Genomic DNA, 23,822 nt, shown 5'->3' with positions numbered 1-23,822 from the left:
CCAGCCTGGGTCCCGCCTCCTGTGATCACACGCCGGGGCCACTTGTGAGCAAGTCCTGCCCCGGGGCCCGAGGGTCCGGTACCTTGCATTTGAACGGCTTCACGGGCGAGTGGACGATCATGTGGGTCTTGAGGGTCTGCTTCTGCACGAAGGTCTTGAAACAGATGTGACACTGGTAGGGCCGGACGCTGGTGTGGATCAGCATGTGCCGCTTCATGTTAGCCTGCAGAGTGAACTCTCGGCCACACACCTCGCACTTGAACTCCTTCACGCCCTGTGGGGAGGTGCGGGGGCGGGTGGGAGCCGTGGTCAGGACCGCACGATGGACACAGGTTCTGGGAGTGTGTTCGTGCGGCCCTGACCATCAGGGCTTCTGGGAAATGACTTTCTGTTGTTTGCTGTTTCTTAGTCTCTCAGATGTGTCTGACTCTGCGACCCCATGGTCCCAGTGTCTATCTCTCGGCAGACAGACCGTGTCTCCTGTGTGGGCCGGCTTGACACAGTGAAGATGATGTGTGTGACCACCAGGGGGCCCTGCCCTTGGGGAGCTGACTTCGTGCATGGTGTGTGCACTGCATACACTGAGGCTGATCACGGGAATGTTTTCAGTTTTATCAGCCTTTGATTTTTGCTTTCCCCTTTTCTTCATAGTATTATTTATTTATTTATTTTAACACTTCGTGGACTTGTGGAGATTTTAAAGTCTACAAAGATAGAGGAGAAAGATGGCAAGTACACAGCACGTGTACTTATCGCTCTCTATTCTCATCACCCAAGCCCCCTGCAGGCATAAATAGTCAATCATCTGGTTTTATGGCCAAGGCCAGATTCAGCTTCAGAATCCTTCTTAACATTACAGTCTAGGTAGCTACACCAATTGAATGGAGGAGCCCAAGGGGACTTCCCTGGTAGTCCAGTGGCTAAGACTCAACTCTCCCAATGCAGGGGACCCTGGTTCGATCCCTGGCCATGGAACTAGATCTTATATGCCATAACTAAGACCCAGTGCAGCCAAATAAATTTTTAAAAATATATTAAAAAAAAAAAAGTTCCCAGGGCTGGGACAGGCTGGATTCTCGGCTTGGCAGGATATTCTCCCCTACTCACTGCAATGTCCACTGTGAGAGACAAGGACACGAGTTCAACCTGGAGCCTCTCTAAGGCCACAGCTATGGACAGTGGTAGCTCTATGCACATGCGTGCTCTGCTGGTCAGTCATGTCCGACTCTTTGCGACCCCATGTACTGTAGCCCGCCAGGCTCCTCTGTCCATAGGACTTTCCAGGCAAGAATACTGGAGCGGGTTGCCATGCCCTCCTCCAGGGGATCTTCCTGACCCAGGGATCAAATCGGAGTTTCTTATGTCTCCTGCATTGTAGGTGGGTTCTTTACCACTAGCGCCACCTGGGAAGCCCCAGCTCCATGCACATTCAGCTTCAGTGTGAAGCTGGTTGGCTTTGGGTGGAAGCCACAGCGCAGGCCAAGTGCCAGAGTGGGATGGTGGGACCCGAGAAGCCTCATTCAGCCTGTCTGGATGTAAAGGCCCCTCAAAGGAGGTGACGCTGGCTGAAAGTCAGGGTGGTTAGCAGCCTCCAGGGAGGCAGGAAGGCAGGGGAGAACTGGTCAAGGTGATGTCTAGAGACACGGCAGACAAGACAGTGTTGCTCTGCCATCTGTCTCCACAGGCCACTTTGCCTCATTTCAGAGTATTTGGAACCAATTGTACTTCTCCATAACAAATATTTTCCCTTACATTCATTCCCTTTTTAAAGCTTTTTTTTTTTTTTTTAATATTTATTTGGCTGTATCGGGTCCATGTTGTAGCACATGGGCTCCAGAGCACACAGGCTCAAAAGTTGTGGCCTGTGGGCTTAGTTGCCCTTTGGCATGTGGGATCTTAGTTCCCCGACCAGGGATCAAACCTGCATCCCTGCATTGGAAAGTGGATTCTTAACCACTGGACCACCAGGGAAGTCCCTCATTCCCTTCTACAATGAAATATATTTAGTATTTGCTTAAAAGAGAGTCAATGGCACCCCACTCCAGTACTCTTGACTGGAAAATCCCATGGATGGAGGAGCCTGGTAGGCTGTAGTTCATGGGGTTGCTAAGAGTCGGACACGACTGAGTAACTTCACTTTCACTTTTCACTTTCATGCATTGGAGAAGGAAATGGCAACCCACTCCAGTGTTCTTGCCTGGAGAATCCCAGGGACGGGGGAGCCTGGTGGGCTGCCGTCTATGGGATCACACAGAGTCGGACACGACTGAAGTGACTTAGCAGTAGCAGTAGCAGTAAAAGAGAGTCACACACTTTTGATAGACTCTCGTAATTATGAGAGGCAAGGGGAGCCCTTTGTGTTCTTGAGCATCTCATCTACTTCCCTACGGCATCCTGGCCTGTCTCTGGCCGGGTCCTCCCAGCTGTGAGATGGAAAATCAGCGATTCTCAAACTATGCTCCTTGGGTCCTGCAGGGATTCTTCAAACACTTCAGTTCAAATGTTTTAAAATGAATAAAGTTTTACTATTTAAAAAACTAATTTCAGAGCACCTGAGACACTGGGGCTGAAGCCCCTGCAGAGCTCCAGGCTTGCGGCCCAGCAAGTCCCCCCAAAGCGTTTGCTGTTGACCTAAGGGGACCCAGCAGGGTGGCAGATGTGTCCCCTCTGCTCACCTGCATCTGAATTGCAGATGTCAGGATTAGGGAGGAGAAACCACATTCAGAAACATGTCTTTGGTTGTTAAATTAAAAAAACGGTTCATATCTTAAAAAAAAAAAAAAATCCCCCAAACTACACACACAAAAACCAAAATCCAAATAAACAAAAACTAGTTTCAGTTACATCTTTTTCCTAACACTCATCAAAATAAAGCAGAGACATCACTTTGCTGACAAAGGTCCATCTAGTCAAAGCTATGATTTTTCCAGTGGTCATGTACAGTCCCTTAGACAGCAAGGAGATCAAACTAGTCAATACTAAAAGAAATTAACCCTGAATATTCATTGGAAGGACTGATGCTGAAGCTGAAGCTCCAGTGCTTTGGCCACCTGATGCAAAAAGCCAACTCACTGGAAAAGACCCTGATGATGGGAAACATTGATGGCAAGAAAAGGGGGTGACAGAGGATAAGATGACTGGATGGCATCATTGACTCCATGGGCATGAATCTGAGCAAACTCTGGGAGATGGGGAAGGACAGGGAAGCCTGGCATGCTGCAGTCCATGGGGTGCAAGGAGTTGGACACAACTGAGCAACTGAACATCAAAATAAATATAATGATAAAAATAAGAAACATTTGGGAATTCCCTGGTGGTCTGCTGGTTAAGAATCTGCCTGCAATACAGGAGATGCAGGAGACAGGAGTTTAATCCTTGGGTAGGAAGATCCCCTGGAGGAAGAAACTGCAACCCACTCCAGTATTCTTACCTGGAAAATCCCATGGACAGGGGAGCCTGGAGAGCTACAGTCCATGGGGGTTGCAGAGTTGAACACGACTCAAGTGACTGAGCACACAAATATTAAAAAAAGAAAGAAAGAAACGTTCACCACCTAAGTGGTCTCATCCAGCACTATGGGAAGCCCTGGATGAAAGCTCGGCAGGAGGAGAAAGCAGAGACTCAGAAGGCCGGCCGGGGGGAGGTGTGTGCCTGGCGGGGAGGTTCCAGGGGCCAGGTCTGGCCAGGGTGCGGCTGGCACACGGCGCCCTTACCTTATGGGTGAGCGAATGCTGCTTGAGGTGGTGGATCTGGCTGAATTCCATGCCGCACTCGGTGCACACGAAGGGCCGCACGTTCTGGTGCTTGAGCATGTGATTCTGCAGCTGGCTGCGGTAGTGGAAGGACTTGTCGCACTCCAGGCACTGGTAGAGGGTGGGGCCCTGGTGGGAGGCCAGGTGGCGCTTCAGCTGCGTCAGGGTGGAGAAGTCCAGGCCGCACTCGACGCACACATGGCAGCGGCCGCTCTCGTGCTTCACCTCGTGGGCCTTGAGCTCGCTGGGGTAGGCGAAGCCGCGGCCGCAGAAGTGGCAGCTGTAGGGCTTGACCTCCGAGTGCAGCAGCATGTGGCGCTTGAGGTGGCTGGTCTGCGTGAAGGCCTTCTGGCACACCTGGCACTTGTGTGGCCGGGTGCCCTGGTGCGTCAGCAGATGCGTCTGCAGGTGGCTGGGCTGCTTGAAGAGCTTGCTGCAGTGCGGGCAGGAATGCGGCTTGATGCCGTTGTGGCCCAGGATGTGCGTCACCAGGTTGTACTTGGACGTGTAGGACTTCTCGCACATGCGACACTGCCAGCGCTTCTGCCGGTCGCCGGCCTCCACCAGGTACGAGTCGTCGATCTGCACGTTGATGTCCAGCCGGTCCAGCTGGGCCTTCTTGTGGCGCTCCACCGTCGAGCCGGCTGCGTCCGCTTCGAACTCGCCCACCTCCTGCCACACGAAGCCCTGCTCTGGCTTCACGGGCTCTGGGGACTCCATGGTGGGGGGCTCGGGGTCGCTCAGCGGGGGCAGGTGCGGCGGCTCGAAGCCGCACTCCACGGGCAGGGCCTCCGGCCTGGGTAGCGCCATGCTGGGCTCGGCGAAGGCGTCCCGGGCCGGGTCGGGGAAGTGGGGGTCGAAGGGGGCTACGTCCAGCTCCGGCCGCGGGGCGCGGGGAAGGTGTCGCAGCGTCCGGGGCTTGCGGCTGAAGACGCTGAGGTCGATCATCTTGACCGCGCTGCTCTGCACCAGGGCCTCGCAGCCGCCGCCAGCCGCCTCGGCTGGGGCCTCTGCTGGGCCGGCATCCTTGTCGTCGCCGCCGGGCACTGACACCTCGTAGACCTCCTCCTCCTCCTCCACCTTCTCAAACTTGACCTTGGGCACCAGGCGCACAGGCGGCCGCGTCTTCCGCCGGGTGTGCTTCTCGAAGGCCGCCTCCACCTCCAGCACCTCCTCCTCGGCCGGCTCCTCCAGGGCCCGCCCGTGGCAGGCCAGCTGGTAGACGTCGGGGCCCGGGGGCCGGGGCTCCCCTATGGCTGCCCCGGACAGCTCCGGCCCCAGGTCCGGGTAGAAGGCTTCGGCGCTTATGGTGGCTCCAAAGAGCTCATTTTCCGAGACCAGGCCCAGCACGGCGGCCTGAGCCAAAGACAGCACCACCACGGCATCAGTCTGTGTCCCTGAGTCCATGAAGCCCTCCATCCCGTGGCGGCTGGCTAGGAGGGCATCGCTGCGGGAAGAGAAGGGAACATGAGCACCGCCAGCTCAAGGCTGCCAGACCGACGACAGACAGACACAGCTCAGCGAGGGCTCGCCCAAATCTGGGTGTGTCTGTCCCCGACGTCTTTCTATTCCTGTCTTGGGAACAGGGCACAGGGTAATTACGGGGAGCCATGACACCCTCTGTGTATCTGATCTTTGTTTGCCACAACCTCCATCTGCCTGTGGGGGTCCTGGTTAAGCCCTGCCCCCTTGCTGGCCTCAGTCTTCCCATCTGTGAAATAGGGAGGCTGGGTTTCCCCAGTGGTACAGGAGTTCCCAAAAGAATGGGATCCAAAATGGCAAACAGTAAAGATTCTGCTCTTTTAAAAACTGATGTTAAAAAAACCCATCTTTACTCAAATGAAATATATACCTTGTTCCCACACAATGGCTTTGTGTCTAAGGTATAATTTTACACTGACCTTGAGACTGTACAACTGTCACCATTTGCTTGGCCATGTGAATGTGGTGTTTTGGGTTTTTAAATATATTGGGCAAGAACAAGGCAACACACAAAAATAAATTAGGTGCCGAGGCCAAGCTCAGACAGCAGTTACCACCTGTCAGCCCTGATGCTAAATGACTGTGCCTTGCACAACAGGTCATTGCTCTTGATTAGCTAAATGTTGCACATTTAATGACCTACGTTTACACTGATTAAAATATAGCTTGTGTCTGATATGTACCCTGGAATTTCATAAAAGATCTGACTTGAAAGGAGTCTGTGATGGCTAACAAGCTGGAGAAAACTGGCTGAAGTGAATGCTAAAACTAGCTCCCAGCTTCACAGCCACGTTCTGTGATCCAACAGGTGTTTCTACAAAAGCCACTAAGCCCACCTGTCCGGGTCCAAAGCCGGGGCATCAGCTTCCTGCCTTCCTAGGGGATCTGCCACACCGGTGCCCTCTGCGTAGCCTGGCCTTTGCACAGAGTTCTCCCACCGGGGTGCCCTTTCCCCAACCCCACTGAGCTCCTGGCTCCTCCCACCAGCTCCCCAGGCTTCCCTGAAATTCCCCCAGTTCCCGGTGCTTCTCAGCTCTCCAGCTCTCCCTGATGTGGGAGGGCCTCCTCCCTGGCCTGGGGTCCTCATCAGATTGCACCCTGCCCCCCTGCTCGGTGTCTAGCACAGCACAACAGAGGCGCTCCATAAGGAAGGGGAAAGACAGGACTGTGGTGGCTCCTGCCTGAGGCTTCCTCCGGGGCCAGGGTCAGGTGCATGGCGGCGGCCCTTCCTCAGGAAGCAGGCTCCCGGCCGGTGTCTCCCTCCCCCTAGTAGGCCAGAGGAGCTTCCCCTTCCTGAAGCCAGCTAAAAATAAAATACCCCAGAGAGGAATTTTAGCCTCCTTGAAATGGACACTAAAGAGTAAACTATTAAGCTTAAAGCAGGGCTCTTGTGGAAAGGGTCGGACGGAAGGAAAACCTCTGGAACAGGCTGGGGGTTGTGAGGAGGGGGTGGCTAGCCCTGATGGAGAGAGCTCACCCTCCCACCCCGAGTTGGAAAGAACACTCAGCTGGGAGTCAGGCAGCCTGGCCTCAAGTCCCAGCTCTGTCACATACAAGTGACTAAGCTAAGTCACTTCTGCATCTCAGTTTCCCCATCCAAGAATGGGGGAGGGGGACTTCCCTGGGGGGGCCCAGTGGTTAAGACTCTGCATTCCCAATGCAGGGGGGAACCCAATGCAGGGTTCTATCCCTAGTTGGGGAACTATAAGACCGCCCCCCCTATGCTGCATGGCATGGCCTAAATAAATAAATAAATAAATAAAATTAACTGGACCGCCAGGGAAGTCCTCAAAGAAGCAGACTTTCTGGATGAAAACCACAGACCTGAGAGATTTCTCCATTCTGGGGTCCCAAATTCATCAAAGGTTTGGGTGATTCTATGTCAGCCTCTAGAGACTAAGAACTCATTTGATCAGTGCAGCAAATAATTTGCTAAATCCTTGGTCTGGGTTGGGCCCTGTGCTTGGAGATGAAAGGCAATGAGGTCCCCCGTGGTGTCCAGAGGAGACTGCTGTGCCCACTGCAACCCCCCTGCCTCCCTGTGCGGGGAGCCTCACTGCCTCGGAGGACAGCGGCCCATCTGACCCAGCGTCCAGCAGCGCCCAGCGGCAGCCCTCGTGTCAGCTGTGGGCTTGAGAAAACAAGCAGCTCAGCACTTTTTCCAGACTTCCCCAAAGGCAGGGCCAGCAGAGGGGAGGGACTGACCCTCAGCGGCGGAGCCTGTGCTGGGACTTGGCCTGGATTCTGAATTCAGATCTGGACTTTGCCCGTTTCTGGTTCAGGCTCATCCTGTCATGCCCTGAGCCTCAGTTTCCTCATCTCTGCTGAGAGGGAGGTGATGCCTGAGTCCTGGGGTGCTGAGGACATGAGATGAGTATGTCGGCAGAGATGTCAGTCCCTCCCCTGTGCTTTTCTCCCCTCCAATCCCACCTACTTTATTTTTAATTGGAGGATAACTGTCTTACAATGTTGTGTTGGTTTCTGCCATACAACAACACAGATCAGCCTTAAGTATACAGATGTCTCCTCCCTCCCACCTCCCCACCCCACCCCACCCCTCTAGGTTGTCACAGAGCCCCAGGGTTGAGCTCCCTGCATCATACAGCAAATTCCCACTATTTACCTGTTTTACCCATGGGGATGTATATGTTTCCAGGCTCCTCTCTCCAATCATCCCACCCTCTCCTTCTACATGTCTGTTCTCTATGTCTGTGTCTCTATTGCTGCCCTACAAATAGGTGGATCAGCGCTATTTTTCTAGATTCCACATCTCCTGTGCTTTCCTCCAGGCCCCAGTCCCTGGCAGCACCCCTCTTCTAGCACCTGAAGGGAATGGGAGCAAAGAAACCCATAACACATCACTCTATCGGCAGATGAGGGCTTCTCAGGCGGTGCAAGTGGTAAATAACCCGCCTGCCAATGCAGGAGACGCGGGTTCGATCCCTGGGTCAGGAAGATCCCTTGGAAGGGGAAATGACAACTCACTCCATATTCTTGCCTGGAAAATCCATGGATAGAGAAGACCGGGGGGCTACAGTCCATGGGCTCGCAGAGTCGGACATGATTGAGCACACACACAGACATTGGCAGATGAGCGCCTGCCCATGGAAGCACATGTCTGGGGCAGCTCCCCACAGGGAGGGTGGTCGTGTAACATTCCAGCCCTGTTAGGAGGACCTTCTAAGAGCAGAAGGGCCACTCCCAAGGCTCATACCAGGAACCCAGGTGCAAGCTGAACCTGCCCCCGGCCACCATGCATCCCCCTCCCACGGGGACAGGCTGGTGGTTTACTTTGGGGCTGAGGACTACAGCCTGTGCCTGAGTGTAGACGGGGACCTGCCCACGGCCCTTGCTCTCGAGGGGTTTATGCCCAAGTGTGGGGACACACAGCTGCCAACAACTAACCACAAATGCGGTGATTGAGTGCTCAGCAGGTCCTAGGCAAGCCTTTTAATCCTAAAAACAACCCCGTGGGGGTGGGCAGTAGTGGGCACCACACTCCACGGCCCGGGAATCCGAGGTGTAAGTAGCAAGCTCAAGAGTGCCCTGGCAGGCCAGTACTAAAGACTCTGTGCTTCCAATGAAGGGGGCATGGATTTGATCCCTGGTTGGGGAACTAGAAGACAGAACAGTGCCCCGGCAGTGAGGGCAGCACTGGGTCAGCACCTTGGCCCATCCAGGCTCCGTACCTGCAGCTCCGCCCCGCCGACCGTGCAACCTGGGAGGCCGCGTCTTGGCTCCGAGCCCTCCCTCCTCAGGCTCCCGTGAGCCAGCGGGAACGCACAGGTAGACTCAGGACCCGCTCCTGTCTGGCTGGTCCAAGGCTCCAGCCGGACTGGGCAAGGCGGGTCCCCTTCCAGGGCAGCTAGAGCCCCTCTCTCCTTGGGTATCCACTCAGAAAGCACTTCTTCCTGGGAGCCTTGATTAACCCACCTGCTGGTCAGGCCCCTGCTTAACCGACGCATATCACCCTGTAAATACACGCTGAAGGGGCTGAGTGTTCACTGGGGCAGCCAGGCAGGCTGTGTGTGGGGGGCGGGGAGGAGCTGTGTTTGTTGAGACAGAGGCCCGGAGAAAGAAGACAGAGGGAATCTAATTCTCCTGCATTTCACATGCGAGTTTGTCTGCCTATCGCACACGGGGCCCGGGGGTTGGGAAGCTGGGGGTTTTGCAACGCGGGTGCCATCATTCCTCCTCCTCCTGGGCCATCTTTTTGTGCCCCCCACCCCCGCCCCAGCTCTTCTCACAGGCCACAGCCCTCCTGTTTTAACATCCTGGCACGGGCTGCCCAGGGCAGGAGGCGCACCCCACCTGTGCGCCAGGGCGGGGTCCCCACACTTCAGGGCCCCTCTTGTCATCGGCCTGGGCCCTCTTGCGGCACGTGGCTTCTCAGGGCAAGGCCTCTCTCCCACCCCTTGTGCTGTGGGCTCAGAACAAAAGCTCTCTACAGTGTCCCAGAGAAAGGGGAACTCAGACCGCCCTGGGCTCTGCACTGCCTGGGCTGTGAGATGAAGGGCCACCAGGGGAGGGGATGTGGCTCAGCCTCCTACCAGGACACCCTGGTCCCCAGGGTGGAGAGAAAGGGAATGGAAAAGGCAGGGAGACAGAGGGAATAGAATCACTGCTTAATTGTAGTGTGAAGACCTGCAAGGGGAGTTGGGGGGAGGGGGGCCACAGCAGAGAGAGACAGAGAGAGGGGGAGAGAGAGAGAGGGAAGGAGGGGAGAGGCTGCGGAGGCCAAGAAACAAAAGCGGGGGAGGGGGAGGAGGCGCCTGCAGAGGGGGAGGGGACTGTGCCAATGACACCAGAAGCCCAGGGCTGTCCTATTTCCCAGGGCTTAGCATCACCCTCTCCCAGGCCAGCCCATGGGGAAAGACACAGTCTCATTCCCGGAGGCCCAGCAGGAGGCCTCCCCAGCCCAGGCAGGGCCCCAGGGCCCCCAGAGCTCTCACTGATGCTTCATCTATTGCTGTGCTAAGGTCCCTGTAAAACACTGACACAAGCTTGTCGAATTAATGAGTGACTTGCTCGGTGACCCTGGACAAAGTCACCTGGTCCCCCAGGGTCTCAGTTTCCTCATCTGTAAAATGGGCACAAGTGGCTTCTTGGGAACTTGAGGGCGGGTTAATCCTTGGCTTACCTGCCTGTGTTCTGGGGTCTCCTCCCCAAGACGGGAGCCCACTTCCTCTCAGCTACACTGCTTTAAAAGCTCCTCTCATGGAGACCCCCACCTTCATGCACCAGGGGAGGGTCATGGAGCTCAGGGCCACCATTGTCCCTGGGAACCAGACAGTGGGGGAGTTGAGGCCTGGTCTTACTTGGGGCTGGCAATACAGGAGTCATTTGGAAGGAAGAACCAACAAGACTTTGTGATCATCTGGCTATTTTTGCCTCACTCTTGCCACCAGGACATCTCAAAAACCAACTGAAGACACAGGAATGCTCCGGGGCTTTTGCCCAGTCTTGGGACGTCACTCAGTGCCCTGTGATCCATTACCCTCAGGGTGATTTTTGAGGGTCTGCTCCCTGACACAGGCCCCACGAGCCCCGGGCTCCTGCTGGGGAGACAGGTTCACCCCTTTGGTACTGCAGCTGAATCACTGACTCAACCCACCGGCCAGGCGCGGGGTGCCATTCTTGGCTGTGAAGATTTCTTAGTTGTTGCTGTTGTTCACTTCCTAAGTGGTGTCCGACTCTTTGCGACCCCATGGACTGCAGCCCGACAGGCTCCCCTGTCCATGGAATTCTCCAGGCAAGAATACTGGAGTGGGTCGCCATTCCCTTCTCCAGGGGATCTTCCTGACCCACAGATGGAACCTGGGTTTCCTGCATTGGCAGGAGGGTTCTTCACCACTGCGCCACCTGGGAAGTCCGAGGACATGGTAAGAAGCATAAGTTCCCACACCAGGGGGAGCTGCTCTGAGCAAGCTCAGTCTAAAACCTGAGGCACCAGGAACTTTGGGAGATGAAGCACTGGGCTCAGGTGGGTACAGGGCCCCACAGAATAGCCGCTGGGTCCCGAGAGGCTGAACTCTGAGTGGCGGGGACAGGACCAGTGTCTGTGCCCAGGGAGGGGGATAGGGAGTGACAGGTATGAAAATGACTGTTTTTTTTTTTTTTAAAAAAAAGCACCTCACGGGACTTCAACTTAGAGCAAAACCACCCTCTTTGTTTCCTCTGTTGTCCCCCTCTTAAGGGTAAACTCTGCTCACATCCCATGAAAGGAAAAGGAAGCGAAAGTAAAGGCTGGAGGTTTGTGCAAACCTCAGGGCTCCTTGCCGCAGTCTCACTTCTGTCCAGCCCACAAGGTCTCATTGGACTCTGGAGCTGACCAGGCGGCTGGGGTGGGGGTGGGGTGGCCCAGGGGGAAGTGTCCGAGGCTCTTCCTTACAGGAGTCGCTCTCTGCCTCAGCTTCCCCTTTTTCCTTGGACAGATTTGCTAAGCTCTGGCTCCAGAGGTCAGAGTGGCTGGGCCACCAACCCAACACAGGAGGGCCCGATGAGGGGAAAGGACTGGTCCAAGGTTACACAGTGAGATGCTGGTGAAGCCCAGAAGCCCATCGTCAGCCAAAATCTACCTGACCCTCTTTTAAAGCTTCCTGTACGTCTGCATCTTACACATACACACAAATATACACAGTGCTGTTTCCTACCTCAGGGCCTTTGCACAGGCTGACTCCCCTGGCAGGACTTGCTCCTTCCCTCCCACTGGGTGAATACCCGTTCCTTCTTTAGCAATCAGGCTTCCTAGGTGGCTCACTGGTTTAAAAAAAAAAAAAGAAAATCCACTTGCCAATGCAAGAGGCATAAGAGACTCAAATTCAATCCCTGGGTTAGGAAGATCCCCTGGAGAAGAAAATGGCAACCCGCTCCAGTACCCTCGCCTGGAGAATTCCCTGGAAAGAGGAGCCTGGTGGGCTACAGTCTATGGGGTCACAAAGAGTCGGACACAACTGAGCAACTGAGCCCACACGGCACACACACACAGGCATGGCCTCCCAGGAGATATTCCTTTGCCTGGGGGCAAGGCGAAGGCCTCTTCCACAGCCTGGGAACAGCAGGTTAATTTTACCAGTGTCTAGGCTGGGTGCCCAGGTGTTTGGTCAAACAACAATCTGGATCTTCTGATGCTGTGATGTCATGGTTGATGTGATTAACATCTACAATCAGCTGACTTTAAGTAAGGCAGATTACCCTCCTTAACATGGGCAGCTCTCATCTAATCAGTTGAAGTTTTCAGAAAAAAAACCTCAAAGTTTCCCCAGAGAAGGGGATTGCATATCACAGAAATCCTGCTTGGGCCTCCAGCCTGCCAGCCTGCCCTGCAGATTTTGGACTTGCCAGCCTCCACAACCGCATGAGCCAATTCCTTAAAATAAATCTCTCTCTCTGTGTATATATCCTGCTGGTTCTGTTTCTCTAGAGAACGCTGATACAGTTGTAGCGATTCACAATTGTATCTGTTGATGGGCCCTCTCCCCCACCAAAGGTCCACCCCGTAGGACGGTGACTGCAGGGGACTGTCCGGAGAGAAAGACACCAGGCTCCTCTGTCCATGGGATTCTCCAGGCAAGAATACTGGAGTGAGTTGCCATTTCCTTCTCCAGGGGATCTTCCCAACCCAGGGATCAAAACTGTATCTCCTACATCTCTTGCACTGGAAGGCAGGTTCATTACTATTAGTGTGACCTGAGAAGCCCCAGAAGTGTTAGTCCACTCAGTCGTGTCCGACTCTTTGGACCCCATGGACTGTAGCCCGCCAGGCTCCTCTGTCCATGGGATTCTCCAGGCACAATCTTGGGCCCACTCTCAATTCAAACTCTTCCAAGGACAGAGGTCCTGACTTCACAGGGTCCAACTGGCACTGCCTGATGAGAGCACCGGTGCCTGTGCCAGTTAAATCAGAATCTCTGCCTCTGGGGCCTGGATATCATGTTTCTCCAAATCTTCCCAATACATTCTGATTCTCAAAATGAATTAGTAAGAGCTGATGAGCACCCACATGGCCTGGGCCTGAGGGTGAATGAAGAGTACCCTCCCATGGATGCTGTGACGCCTGCACCTGATGGGCCCTTCTTCCCCACTCTGAGGGGTCCGATGCCCAGGCCAGGACCCCCATGCAGCACACCCACGCCTACCCACCACCGCAGGCGGTTCATACAGGAGCTGAGACCACTGGTCTGCTTCTTCTCATGTCCCAGATGGACTTAGGCCATGGAGGTTCCCCTCTTGGAAGCACAGCTATGCATCAAGCCTTACACTCTCAAGCAAACTCTTCATACACAAAGGTGCATGTGAGGTGGAATAAGGCCAAAACTCAGGGGCAGTGACACGGAGCCAGCTGGAGCCAGCCCTCCGAGGAGGAGGGGGTGAGCATGTCCGGAGAAGCAAGGCCATGCACTCCTGGGGAGTCCGGGTTCCTGAAAGCTGCCAGCCCCTGCCGCCAGCCTGGGGACCCTCAGTCACCGTTCTGTCCTGAGGAAAACTGCGTGGGTTCTTGATTCTTGTAGAGAGTGCTTGTGACTCTTTGCGGCCCCATGGATGTAGCCCGCCAGGCTCCTCTGTCCATGGGAGCTTCCAGGGAAGAACACTGGAGTATTCTTCATTGCTGTGCCCTCCTCTAGGAGGTCCTCCTGACCCAGGGCTCCAACCCCTGTCTTCTGTGTCTCCTGCACTGGCAGGCAGATTCTTTACCACTGAGCCACCTGGAACCCCTTGTGGAAATGAGCCCAAAATAACAGAGCATCTAATTAACTGCCAGGAACAAACACTGAGCTGCCTATAGAGCTGCAAACAAAGCACATGGCATCCTCCTCGGGTACAGGGGTGACGTGTGCCTCTGATCGCAAGTCCCTGCGTCCCCAGAAGGCTGTGGGCGAGGGTTCCTCCGGCCTGATGCCTTGCTTGCCACAAAGAGAGAAAGCTGGGTTCTCCCGCAGCAGGAAAGTAGCCTTGCTGAAGACCCCTCATCTTCGAGGCTGGTCTTGGAATCTTCATCAGTAGGGTTGGAAGGGCCTTTGGGGACGCTTCTGTCCAATGCTGTCATTTGACAGATGTGGAAACTGAGGCCCCAAGGCTCCCGCCCCACAACGGGCACCAAACTGAGGCTCTCGATTCCCAGTGCATGTCCATCCACCCACCCATTCATCCACAGCAAACATGGCAGCCGCCCCACACACTCAGGCTCCCCCACCAGCCTGTCGGCTGCATCAAGTCCAGACACATCAGTAAAGACCTGTAAGAACTTGCTTGATTGGCCCTTGCTTACGTGGCAACTTCATAGCACTGCTTGTTCCCTTAGTCATCACCCTCCAGCCACGTGGCCCTTCCTTATTTTCTTTAACAGATTCACATGCTGTTCCCGGTGCCTTGAATGCTCTCTTGTCCCTCAGCCTCCAGCCTTCAACTCCGGCATCACTTCCTCAGGAACCTTCCCTGCCCACTCTTCCAGCCAGGTCTGGTCCCCCAAGTTCTAAGTAGTTATAAGCTTACTGCTTTTCCTTCCTGGACTTTACCACAATTTTCAACGACAGGTCTAATTGTGTAATTATTTGCTCAATGTCTGGTACCCCAGTTAGATCACAGACTATGGGAGGGCAGACAGCACGTCCGTGCGCCCATGGTGCCGTCCTCACAGAGCACACATCTAGAATGATCGCTGTGCCTTTCGAGAACATCCATTCCAAGTGGGAAGAAAAAAAAAAGAGCCCCTTGCCGATCCCCAGGTGGACACCCCCAGGTCTGTGCTTCTTTTCCCTGAGCTCCAGGACTAGTCCCGGTTCCCAGGAGAAGGAATGGCAAGCTTCATGTTTCTGCAAGGCTCGTGTCTTTTCTCCAATTCCAGAAGCAAAAAGCAAGTCTATTCTTGAAACAAGGACACTCATCTGGACCCAAAGATCACCAGCGTAATGTAACAGGGAAAAACAAACAAAACTTGGGCTCACAAGTTCACGGACAAAGATAAGAATCACAACTGAAGGAACATCGGGAGCCTTTATTGGGCTTGACCTTTGTCAGGTCCTGTGATGAGCGCGTGCAGTTCCCAGGCTTCCAGGCAGCCCTCATGGGGAGGAGAACCATTTCCATTTTACAGTTGTGGAAACTGAGGCTTAAAGAGAGGCAGTCCCTGATGGGTAGGGCAGGGCAGACCCCAGCTGGGCCAGCCCCAGGGGCCCAGGCCCAGCTCTCTCCACCCTGCCACCTTTGGGTGGGGATGAGCTTTCTGGGTCAGCTCTTATTTCCTTTCCAACCTCGGTTTCTCCACACCGGGCCCGATTCAGACCTGGGAGCCCCTCCTGGCTTCCCTTCCTCCTCCCCAGCCTTGTCTCAGGCCCCTCCCACACTGAGCCCTCAGCCTTCTCCATCCGTCTTCCTCTCCCTCCTTCCGTTTCCGTGGCAACCCCATCCTCTGCTCTGCCACTCGGTCCTGCGTTCCCATCTCTTTCTTTCCTCTTTCATCTCTCCCCTCATTGCGGTATATAGCCCAAATCCCCCTCTGTCCTTTGCTTCTGGTCTCTAGTCCCTTTTACTCGCCTTTTTATCTCTTTCAATATTCTCTTGTCATCTCAGGGCGACATTTATTTATCTCTTGCTAAAAAGAAAGAAAGAGAGAGGGAAGAGGGGAGGGAGAGAGTGAGAAAGGGAGGGAGGAGGGAAGAAAGAAGAAAGGAGAAAAAAGAAACCCTATTTCATCAGCTCCAGCCATCTTTCTTTCCAAGGGCTAGACTCAGACAGATCCCAGAATGGACCCCCTGCTTTGCCACCATGCAGACCCTCTACTGACCTCACTAACCCCTGAAGAAAGAAACGGCAACTCACTCCAGTATTCTTGCCTGGAAAATCCCATGGACAGAGGAGCCTAGTGGGCTACAGTCCATGGGGTTGCAAAGAGTCGGACATGACTGAGCACACATGCAACCACAGGGAGGAAGTAAACACAGGTGGGGGTTGTCCAGGGGATGAGGGCTCACTGGGAGACGGGGCACCCTAGGGGGCTTGGCCCTGCTTCTCTGAGGTCAGGCTAGGGGAGGCACCAGAGGCCCCTTCAGGAGAGAACAAGGCTAGACCCAGACTCAGGGTTAAGCTGGGCCCAGCATCCCTTTGCATCCCTGTCCCAGCAGGAAATCACTGCAGTTCAGGAAAAGTGCACACACAAACTGCCCCACGTCCCACACCTCCTCCAGGCCTCACCTTGCCTCGTGCGCACGTATGCATGAGACACAGGGCCTGTCCCAGTCTGGGGCCCACAGCGATACTGCGGTACCCAGCTCCCCTCACTCCAAACACAACAGTGAGATTCACAACCACTCTTCATAATTCGTTCTTCCTCGTGATCCTAAATGGCCTCTGAGCAAAGGTGGCACCAACTGGTGGGGACTCTCTGACTCTGCAGTTTTTTTGACCACGCCAAGTGGCATGCAGGGATCGAACCTGTGCCGCCTACAGTGGAAGCACAGAATCTTAACCACTGGACCGCCAGGGAAGTCCTGTCTCCACAGCTGAAGACAGAAGTAAGGGTTGTCAGTTTTTTCCAACTTTTTAGCTGCCATTAGTTGGGCTTATACTACCTTCCAGGCACGCAATATAGCCACCCCAGGGAGACAGGCATCTTTATTTTCATTTTACAGATAAGCCAACTGAGGCTTGGGAAAGCCTGTCATTTGTCCAAGTCACCAAGCCAGTAGGAGGTGAAGGTGAGATCTGAGCAGGTTACAATCATGCCCCTTTTTCTTTTCTTCTTCCTGTGTTCCCGGGAGAGGAAGGTCATGCGACTCCCGGCCCAGACACCCCAGCCCCTGCCTTCAACACAAGAGAAACAGATTTACCACCGAAAACAAAGCAAGCCGATCACAGCCGGGCCCCAGTGTCTCAAAGTGACAGAGAAAACACGGGAGCTGGTGGAAAATGCTATCAAGTCCTCTGGGAAACCACAGCCACATGGAGAAGAAAGAGGCCCTGGACCCCTTCAGGAGTCCATGGGCAGCTTGAGCTACTGCTGAAGCTGAGCTGTGTTGTGGGCCAGGGAGGAAGTACTGGTGTCCACGAAGTCCTGGGGCTCAAAGGCCCTTCCAGAGTAGCTCCCACCTGCCCCATGCAAGCAGCTGGCAAGGCCCGGACTCAGGACGCAGCAAGGCCCAGTGATCCAGGCCTGCCAAGCCCAAGGAGGTGTCAATGACATGACCTCTCTGTTTCTCCTCTAAAAGGCAGGCTGAGCACATCAGGAAAACCAGGAGCAGGGCCCAAGGAGGAAGAGATGGGCAGCAGCAGAGGGGGAGGGGAGGCATAGAAGGACAGCCCCTCAAGGTCTCCGCAGTCAGTGGCTCAGCCTAAATAAATCTGCCTGCAATCCAGGAGACCAGAGTTCGATCACTGGGTCAGGAAGATCCCCCTGAAAAAGGGAATAGCTGCCCACTCCAGTATTCTTGCCTGGAGAATCCCATGGACACAGGAGCCTGGTGCGGTACAGTTCATAGCATCGCAGGGAGTGGACACGACTTAAGTGACTAATACACAGAGGGGAGAGGAACCCAGCTCTCGGTCTGGCAGGCCCAGCCCACACCCCCATCTCTGCCACAGATGAGCTAGGTGACCTTGGGCAAGTTCCTCAACCTCCCTGGGACTCGGTTTCCTTGTTGTAAGACAAGGAACTGTGACATGAAAAGGATCCACCACATACTGAGCCCTTCCTTCAGGCCAGGCTTTTTTGCCTGATGAGATCATGGGCAGAAAGCACGACTCCCTTTTTTCTTTTCCCTTTGGCCACACCACGCTGCATGTGGGGCCTTAGCTCCCTGGCTCTGAATTGGAAGTGTAGAGTCTTAACGAATGGAATGCCAGGGAAGTCCCAAGCGTGACGTCTTGAAACAAACCCACGTTACAGAGGAGGCAACCAAGGCATAAAGGAGTAACTCACCCAACTCACCCCATCTAGGATACACACAAGAGAAGTAAGTGAAGTTTGGGTTTCATTCTTGAGTCTAACTTAAGTGCTTTAAAATTTTTTTTTTTAATTTTGGCTGTGCTAGGTCTTAGCTGTGGCCTGTGGGATCAGCTGCTGTGTATGGGCTCTAGTTCCCTGACCAGGGATAGAACCCAGGCCCCCACATTGGGAGGGCAGAAGTCTTAGCCACTGGACCACCAGGGGAGTCCCTTAAGTGCTTTTTAAGGCAAAGGAAAGAAAGGAAATACAGGTATCCGTGGGGGATGGGCTCCAGGCCCCTGGTGGAGACCAACACATGCAAATGTTCGAGCTCCTTAAGTAAAGTGGGCAGTACAGTCAGCCGCCTGTGCTGTGTTTGATAACAAGGCTGGTGGTGCACAGTAAGGACTCGATTCCCGGGAGTTGTTGCTGCTGTTATCATTCCATTCATCATCCACGCCCTGGGCCAGGCTGGTGATGGTGGCTGGTGGGAAACACAGACCCCACTCTCGGGGACCTCACATTTTGGTTTCAGAGACAAGACAAAGAATCATGGAACAGGAGAGGAAAAAAGCACAAAAAGCATGGGGTGCCACAAAAAGACAGAGTAACTTTGCTTTTTTTTTTTTAAAGGGTGTCAGAAAGATTCTTGCAAGTCAACGGGCACTTTGGGAGTCAACGGAGACTCCACTGGCTGTGGGGTCCGGCTTCACCCCGTTATATATTGGTTTGGGGGAGCCTCAGGCCCCTCATCTGTGACACAGGATCCTAGTTTCCACTTCCCAGAGCTGAGCCCTTCAGTCCAGTGAGCATGATCTATGGGATGCAGTACACAAGAGAGGGGCTGAGACAGTCTAGGAAGAAGAGAACCTTGCTCAGAAGCCCCCACCCACCTCCCCATCTGCTGCAGCGAGAGATGAAGGGAAGGGAAAATGGCAGAAGAGCAGCAGGCAGAGAATGTGCCGAGGGCTGAGGACGGCCGAGGAGGGTGGCCTGGCCGCGGAGCCCTCTCCTCACTCACGGCAGCCGGCGTGACTCATCCTGAGCCTCCAGCCCAGCAGCGTCCCTGGCAGCATCTGCCGATGCTGTAATCAACATTTATTTTGCAGTCACCCACACACCCAAGTCGAGTCCGGATTTATGCCAGGAGAGGAGTAAAGAATGCCTCTCTCATTCACGTAATGCCTTCATGTATCTCCGGAGGGGAGGGACAGCTGGGGAAACATTCAGCCCGAGAGTGTACACATGCATACATGAGACGCACATGGCCATCCACGCAAGCCATCGTCAGCGGCAGTACTGTGCCAGCTCGCTCCTTAGTCACCTAACCACCCGCACTGTCACATGGTGAGTCGTGGGTCAGAACCCACGTGAGGGGTGGACACCTGCAGTCCAGCCAGGAGGATGAAGGTGGGGCCGGGGGCAGCCCCTGAGACATGCAGACGTGAGATGAGAGGTTCAGGGCAGACTGCACACAGAAAGCAGGGAAAGAGGCTGGAGCCCCAGGACGGGGGTGACGCAGCCGGCCCCTGAGGGGTCTGTACTCTCCCAGGACTCATGGGGGCTGGGGAACCTCTCACCTGCAGGCTAGAGGAGAGGTAGGAGGAGGACCAGAGGGCAGAGGCCAGAAACCTCTGGGGTGGCCTGGACGGAGGGCAGTGGGGCGGGAGGGCCTTGAGGGCAGGCGGGTCCACAGACATCAGAGGAGAAGGTGGCCAGGGTGGCCGGCTCAGCCCAGAGTGCAAACCAGTTTCCTCTGATCTGGATCATAAAGGATGACACTGAGGCCCTTCAGAGCAACAGTTCCCAGGCTCTTTGGCACCAGGAACTGGTTTCGTGGAAGACAGTTTTTCCACGGACAGGAGCAGGGTGGGGTAGGGAGGGGGCGTGGTTGGTTTCTGGACAATTCAAGTGCATCACATTTACTGTGTACTTTATTATCATCACATCAGCTCCACCTCAGACCATCAGGCATTAGATCCTGCAGGGTGAGGACCCCTGCTTTAGAAAACCTCAGACCATCAGGCATTAGATCCTGCAGGGTGAAGACCCCTGCTTTAGAAAACCTCACCTGCAGAGTGCTAAGCTGTGGACCACCTGTCCCCAGGTGCTAAAATTCAAATGCATGTGGTATGTGACGCAAAGGCCAAATGAGTTTAGTGGAGGCGACTATTATAAACCAACCAAACGTCTGGCCTTCACCACAGGTGTTTGCGGTGGACTTGAGGGTTTCCTCAGCACACCACCTGCTGTGGTGACAGCCTGTGGGGTTGAGGTTCCTCAGAGAGGGCCATGGTGAGGCCCCACGACCGAGGGTGGCAGGAGGGCCTGGAGCGAGCCAGGCCACTTCCTGGTTGTGAGCCCTTGGGGCAAGTTGCTTCATCTCTCAGACCCTCAGTTTCCTTAAGTGCAAACGGGAGGGATGGCTGCCTTTCCTACAAGATGGCTGAGATCGTGTGAGTGAAAATACCTGGCACAGGTGCTATCAGCTATGAAAGGAAATTCTTTGCTTTACCCTTGCAAGATATATAAACACACTGTGTGATTCACCCACAGCCCCCAGATATTTGATATTTTCTTGGGAGTTCAGTCATTCAGTCGTGTCCAACTCTGTGACCTCTATGCACTCTAGCCCGCCAGGCTCCTCTGTCCATGAGATTCTCCAGGCAAGAACACTGGAGTGGATTGCCATTCTCTTCTCCAGGGGATCTTCCCAGGGATCGAACCCACATCTCGTGCATTGCAGGCAGATTCTCTACCGCTGAGCCACCAGGGAAGCCCGATACTTTCTTAATATCACTAAATATATCTGCAGTAAGACCTACAAAGGAGTGGTAAGTGCATGAACATTTGGAAAAAGCAGCTACTATTTTGAGAGACAAAAAGTAACCAAATCAGGTACATGGGGAGAGATGCTGGAACTGAACCCAGCATCTTCAAGGAAGTTTCCAGCTGCAGCTTTGAGCCACACAAGAGCCCCTGGGTTGCCAGACAGGGGTGCGGTGAGGGTCTCTTGGGATGTACCATGAAGCCCTGGGGAGGTGGGAAGTCCTTTCCCGGTGCACCTGGAGAAGCCTGTGTCAGACACCAGATGTTTTCTCTTTTCTAAAATTTCACAACTCATCGGGGTGGCTCAAAAGACCAAAATTTTGGGAAATTCCCTGGCTGTCCAATGGCTAGCACTCTGTGCTTCCACTGCAAGGAGCCTGGGTTTGATTCCTGATCAGAAAACTAAGATCCCTCAAGCCGCACAGCACAGCCAAAAAAGTAAACAGATAATTTTAAAGAGAACACGCTTCTAAAAGAATGACAACACCCACCTCTCCTCTCACCAGAATGTGTGTGTAGTGTCTCTTTCTGGGACCACTGGGCACCTTCTTAGTCTCAATGCTACCAGCTGGGATGACCCACTCTCAGCAAACAGCCCCCACAGGTCACAGGGTGAAGAGGAGTGTCTAAGACCCCCAGGCTGGCCTTGATTCCTTGAAACTAAAGTGTCCAGGAAGCTTCTTGGGTGAAGACCGCGTGTATGTACACGCACATGTGTGTGGGCCAGAGCCACGGGCCACACTCCTTCCTGCATTGTGGCCAGGACTATTCAGAGTCCTGAATCAGGAACATGCGGGGCCTCCTCTGAACACCCCCAGATCTGAGTGCCAAGGTGCACGATAAAACAAGTTCTTTTGGGACCCAGAAACACAGGCCGGGCAGGGAACAAGCACACCTGCTCGTCCAGGCAGAGCCCTTGACGGTTTACAAAGCCATTTCCGGGCACAGTGCCACTGGGTCCTCCCCGCCCGGTCTGAGCAGTCGTCTGTATGGGCAGCACCTGTGTAGGCAGTGTTCTTATTCTTGTTCAACTGGTGGCATAATCCTGATGTTAGCAGACTGGCTGGCGGTCCTGAGAACTCCAGTGCCAGCCTGCGCCAAATCTAAGAGCGTTATCTGATTTAATACCGACCACAGCCTGCATAGCACAGCACGTACTCTGTGTGGGGCTTACCAGGTGGTGCCAGTGGTCAAGAATCCGCCCGCTAATGCAGGAGACACAGGAGATGCGGGTTCGATCCTTGGGTAGGGAAGATCCCCTGGAGAAGGAAATGGCAACCCACTCCAGTATTCTTGCCTGGAGAATCCCATGGACAGAGGAGCCTGGCGGGCTACAGTCCATGGGGTCGCAAAGAGCTGGATATGACTGAGTGACTAACTCTCCTCACTCTTCACTATATAGCCAATTGTGTTAGTTGGGTACCCAGACTAACTTTGTTGGACTCACGAACAAACTGGACTTAAGGAACACGCTCTCAGAACGGAACTGGTTCGCATGTAGACTTACTGTAATTTAAAGACAGGTTGAAAAGTGCTGGTTTAGAGCTGAGACTCTGAAATCTGAAGGCCTGAGTTCAAATCCCACCTCTGCTTCCTCCCATCCCCTTGACTCTTTCTCCTAAGGTGGGGCTGGGTGCCGACAGGACCTGCCCTCAGAAATGAAAACATGTAAAGTGTGAACCCAGCGGCCTGTTTGCTACTATTATTAGCATCCGGGAATTGGCCTGGGGCCACAAAGCGACTTCCTAGAAGAGCCAGCTCCTTGTGCCAGGTCTTGAAGGGCTGACTGACCATTGGGCCCTCTGCCACCCTGGAACAAGGGGTGGCTGGGGGCCCCCGGAAACCTGTCTGTCTCTTAAGCCTGATCACCTTCTTGCCTCTGCCAGGAGCGAGCTGCCTTCCCGGGCTCCCCTTTCATCTCCAGGCCAGGTGCTGTGGGAGCCTTAATGGGGTGTAAGGAGATGTTCTTGCTCAAACTGGAAAAACCCGATGGGCAGCCAGACTCGCCCTGGCAGGTGTGGGTTTGGCAGTGGGTAGTCTTCAGAGGTGGGCGGGGCCAGGCGGGCGGTGGTACCCTTTGTGGCCTGGCCCCAGGATCTCGGCTCTGGGAGACGCTGCAAGAGATGCTGTCTGCTGGCTGGGTACCTCCACCCCTTCACTGGAGCACAAACCTACTGTCCCCGGAGGCAGGGTCTGCCACCCCCACCCACAGCTCCCCTGTCTCAGTCACCCAGACTTAGAGGCAGGACACAGCCCAGCCCTTCGGAGCCCCAGGCTATCCTCCTCCTGAGGGTATGTCGCCCACTGAACTTGCACACAGTAGGTGCTTCACCTGTGTAAGATTTCCTGGATAAATCATCCTTCGGGGGCATTCAGATCCACTTCTCTGATGTTCCTCCTCCAGTGAGCCTGCTCGCTGTCCCGCCCTGCTCAGGCCACCGCTGTGCCTGGTGGGACTGGCTTGTCCTTCCACCTTCCTCCACGGACACGGCTGGGTCCCTGCCCTGACCGGCAGCGGCGGCTCCAGCCAGTGGTGCTGCCCTTGAGTCTCTGTCTCCTCCTCCCTAGAGATGCCAGGCTCTGGCCTTGGCCTCTGCTTTCTCATCCTGCAGGGGGTTCCCTGAGAGAAACCCTCTTCCATGTGCTTCAAAACTCCATCAGGCCCTGCAGCGCTCCGGAGCTGTCAGGCCTTCCATCAGTCACACCTGTCTAAGCCCCAAGGCTTGCTCAGCTGCCTGGAGCAGTCCGCTGGGCCAGACCCCTCCTTTCTGCCGTTCCAGGTTTCCAGCCTCCTTTGCAGGACTCCAGGGCCAGCTGAGGCAGGCCTGCCGACCCTGAGG

General features: G+C 54.6%; 1 protein-coding gene across 5 annotated transcripts in view; it reads right to left on the bottom strand.

Annotated features, from left to right (window-relative positions):
* ZNF710 (zinc finger protein 710) overlaps window positions 1–23,822 on the bottom strand; it is a 74,387-nt gene that overhangs the window by 8,643 nt on the left and 41,922 nt on the right. For 4 of the 5 annotated variants that reach the window (XM_070775130.1, XM_070775134.1, XM_070775133.1 and 1 more), the window contains exons 2-3: window positions 3,714–5,199; window positions 83–274 (exon numbers count right to left, since the gene is read on the bottom strand). In XM_070775130.1, coding sequence (XP_070631231.1) covers window positions 83–274; window positions 3,714–5,171 — 1,650 coding nt within the window. In that variant the 5' untranslated portion in view covers window positions 5,172–5,199. Of the gene's footprint in view, window positions 1–82; window positions 275–3,713; window positions 7,731–23,822 lie in introns of those variants that run through there. The other variant, XM_070775131.1, reaches the window with a different exon arrangement.

The sequence above is a fragment of the Bos indicus genome, chromosome 21 (genome assembly GCF_029378745.1).
Source record: "Bos indicus isolate NIAB-ARS_2022 breed Sahiwal x Tharparkar chromosome 21, NIAB-ARS_B.indTharparkar_mat_pri_1.0, whole genome shotgun sequence".
NCBI classification, from domain to species: domain Eukaryota; kingdom Metazoa; phylum Chordata; class Mammalia; order Artiodactyla; family Bovidae; genus Bos; species Bos indicus.
This window is presented reverse-complemented; position numbering and strand designations above follow the sequence as displayed.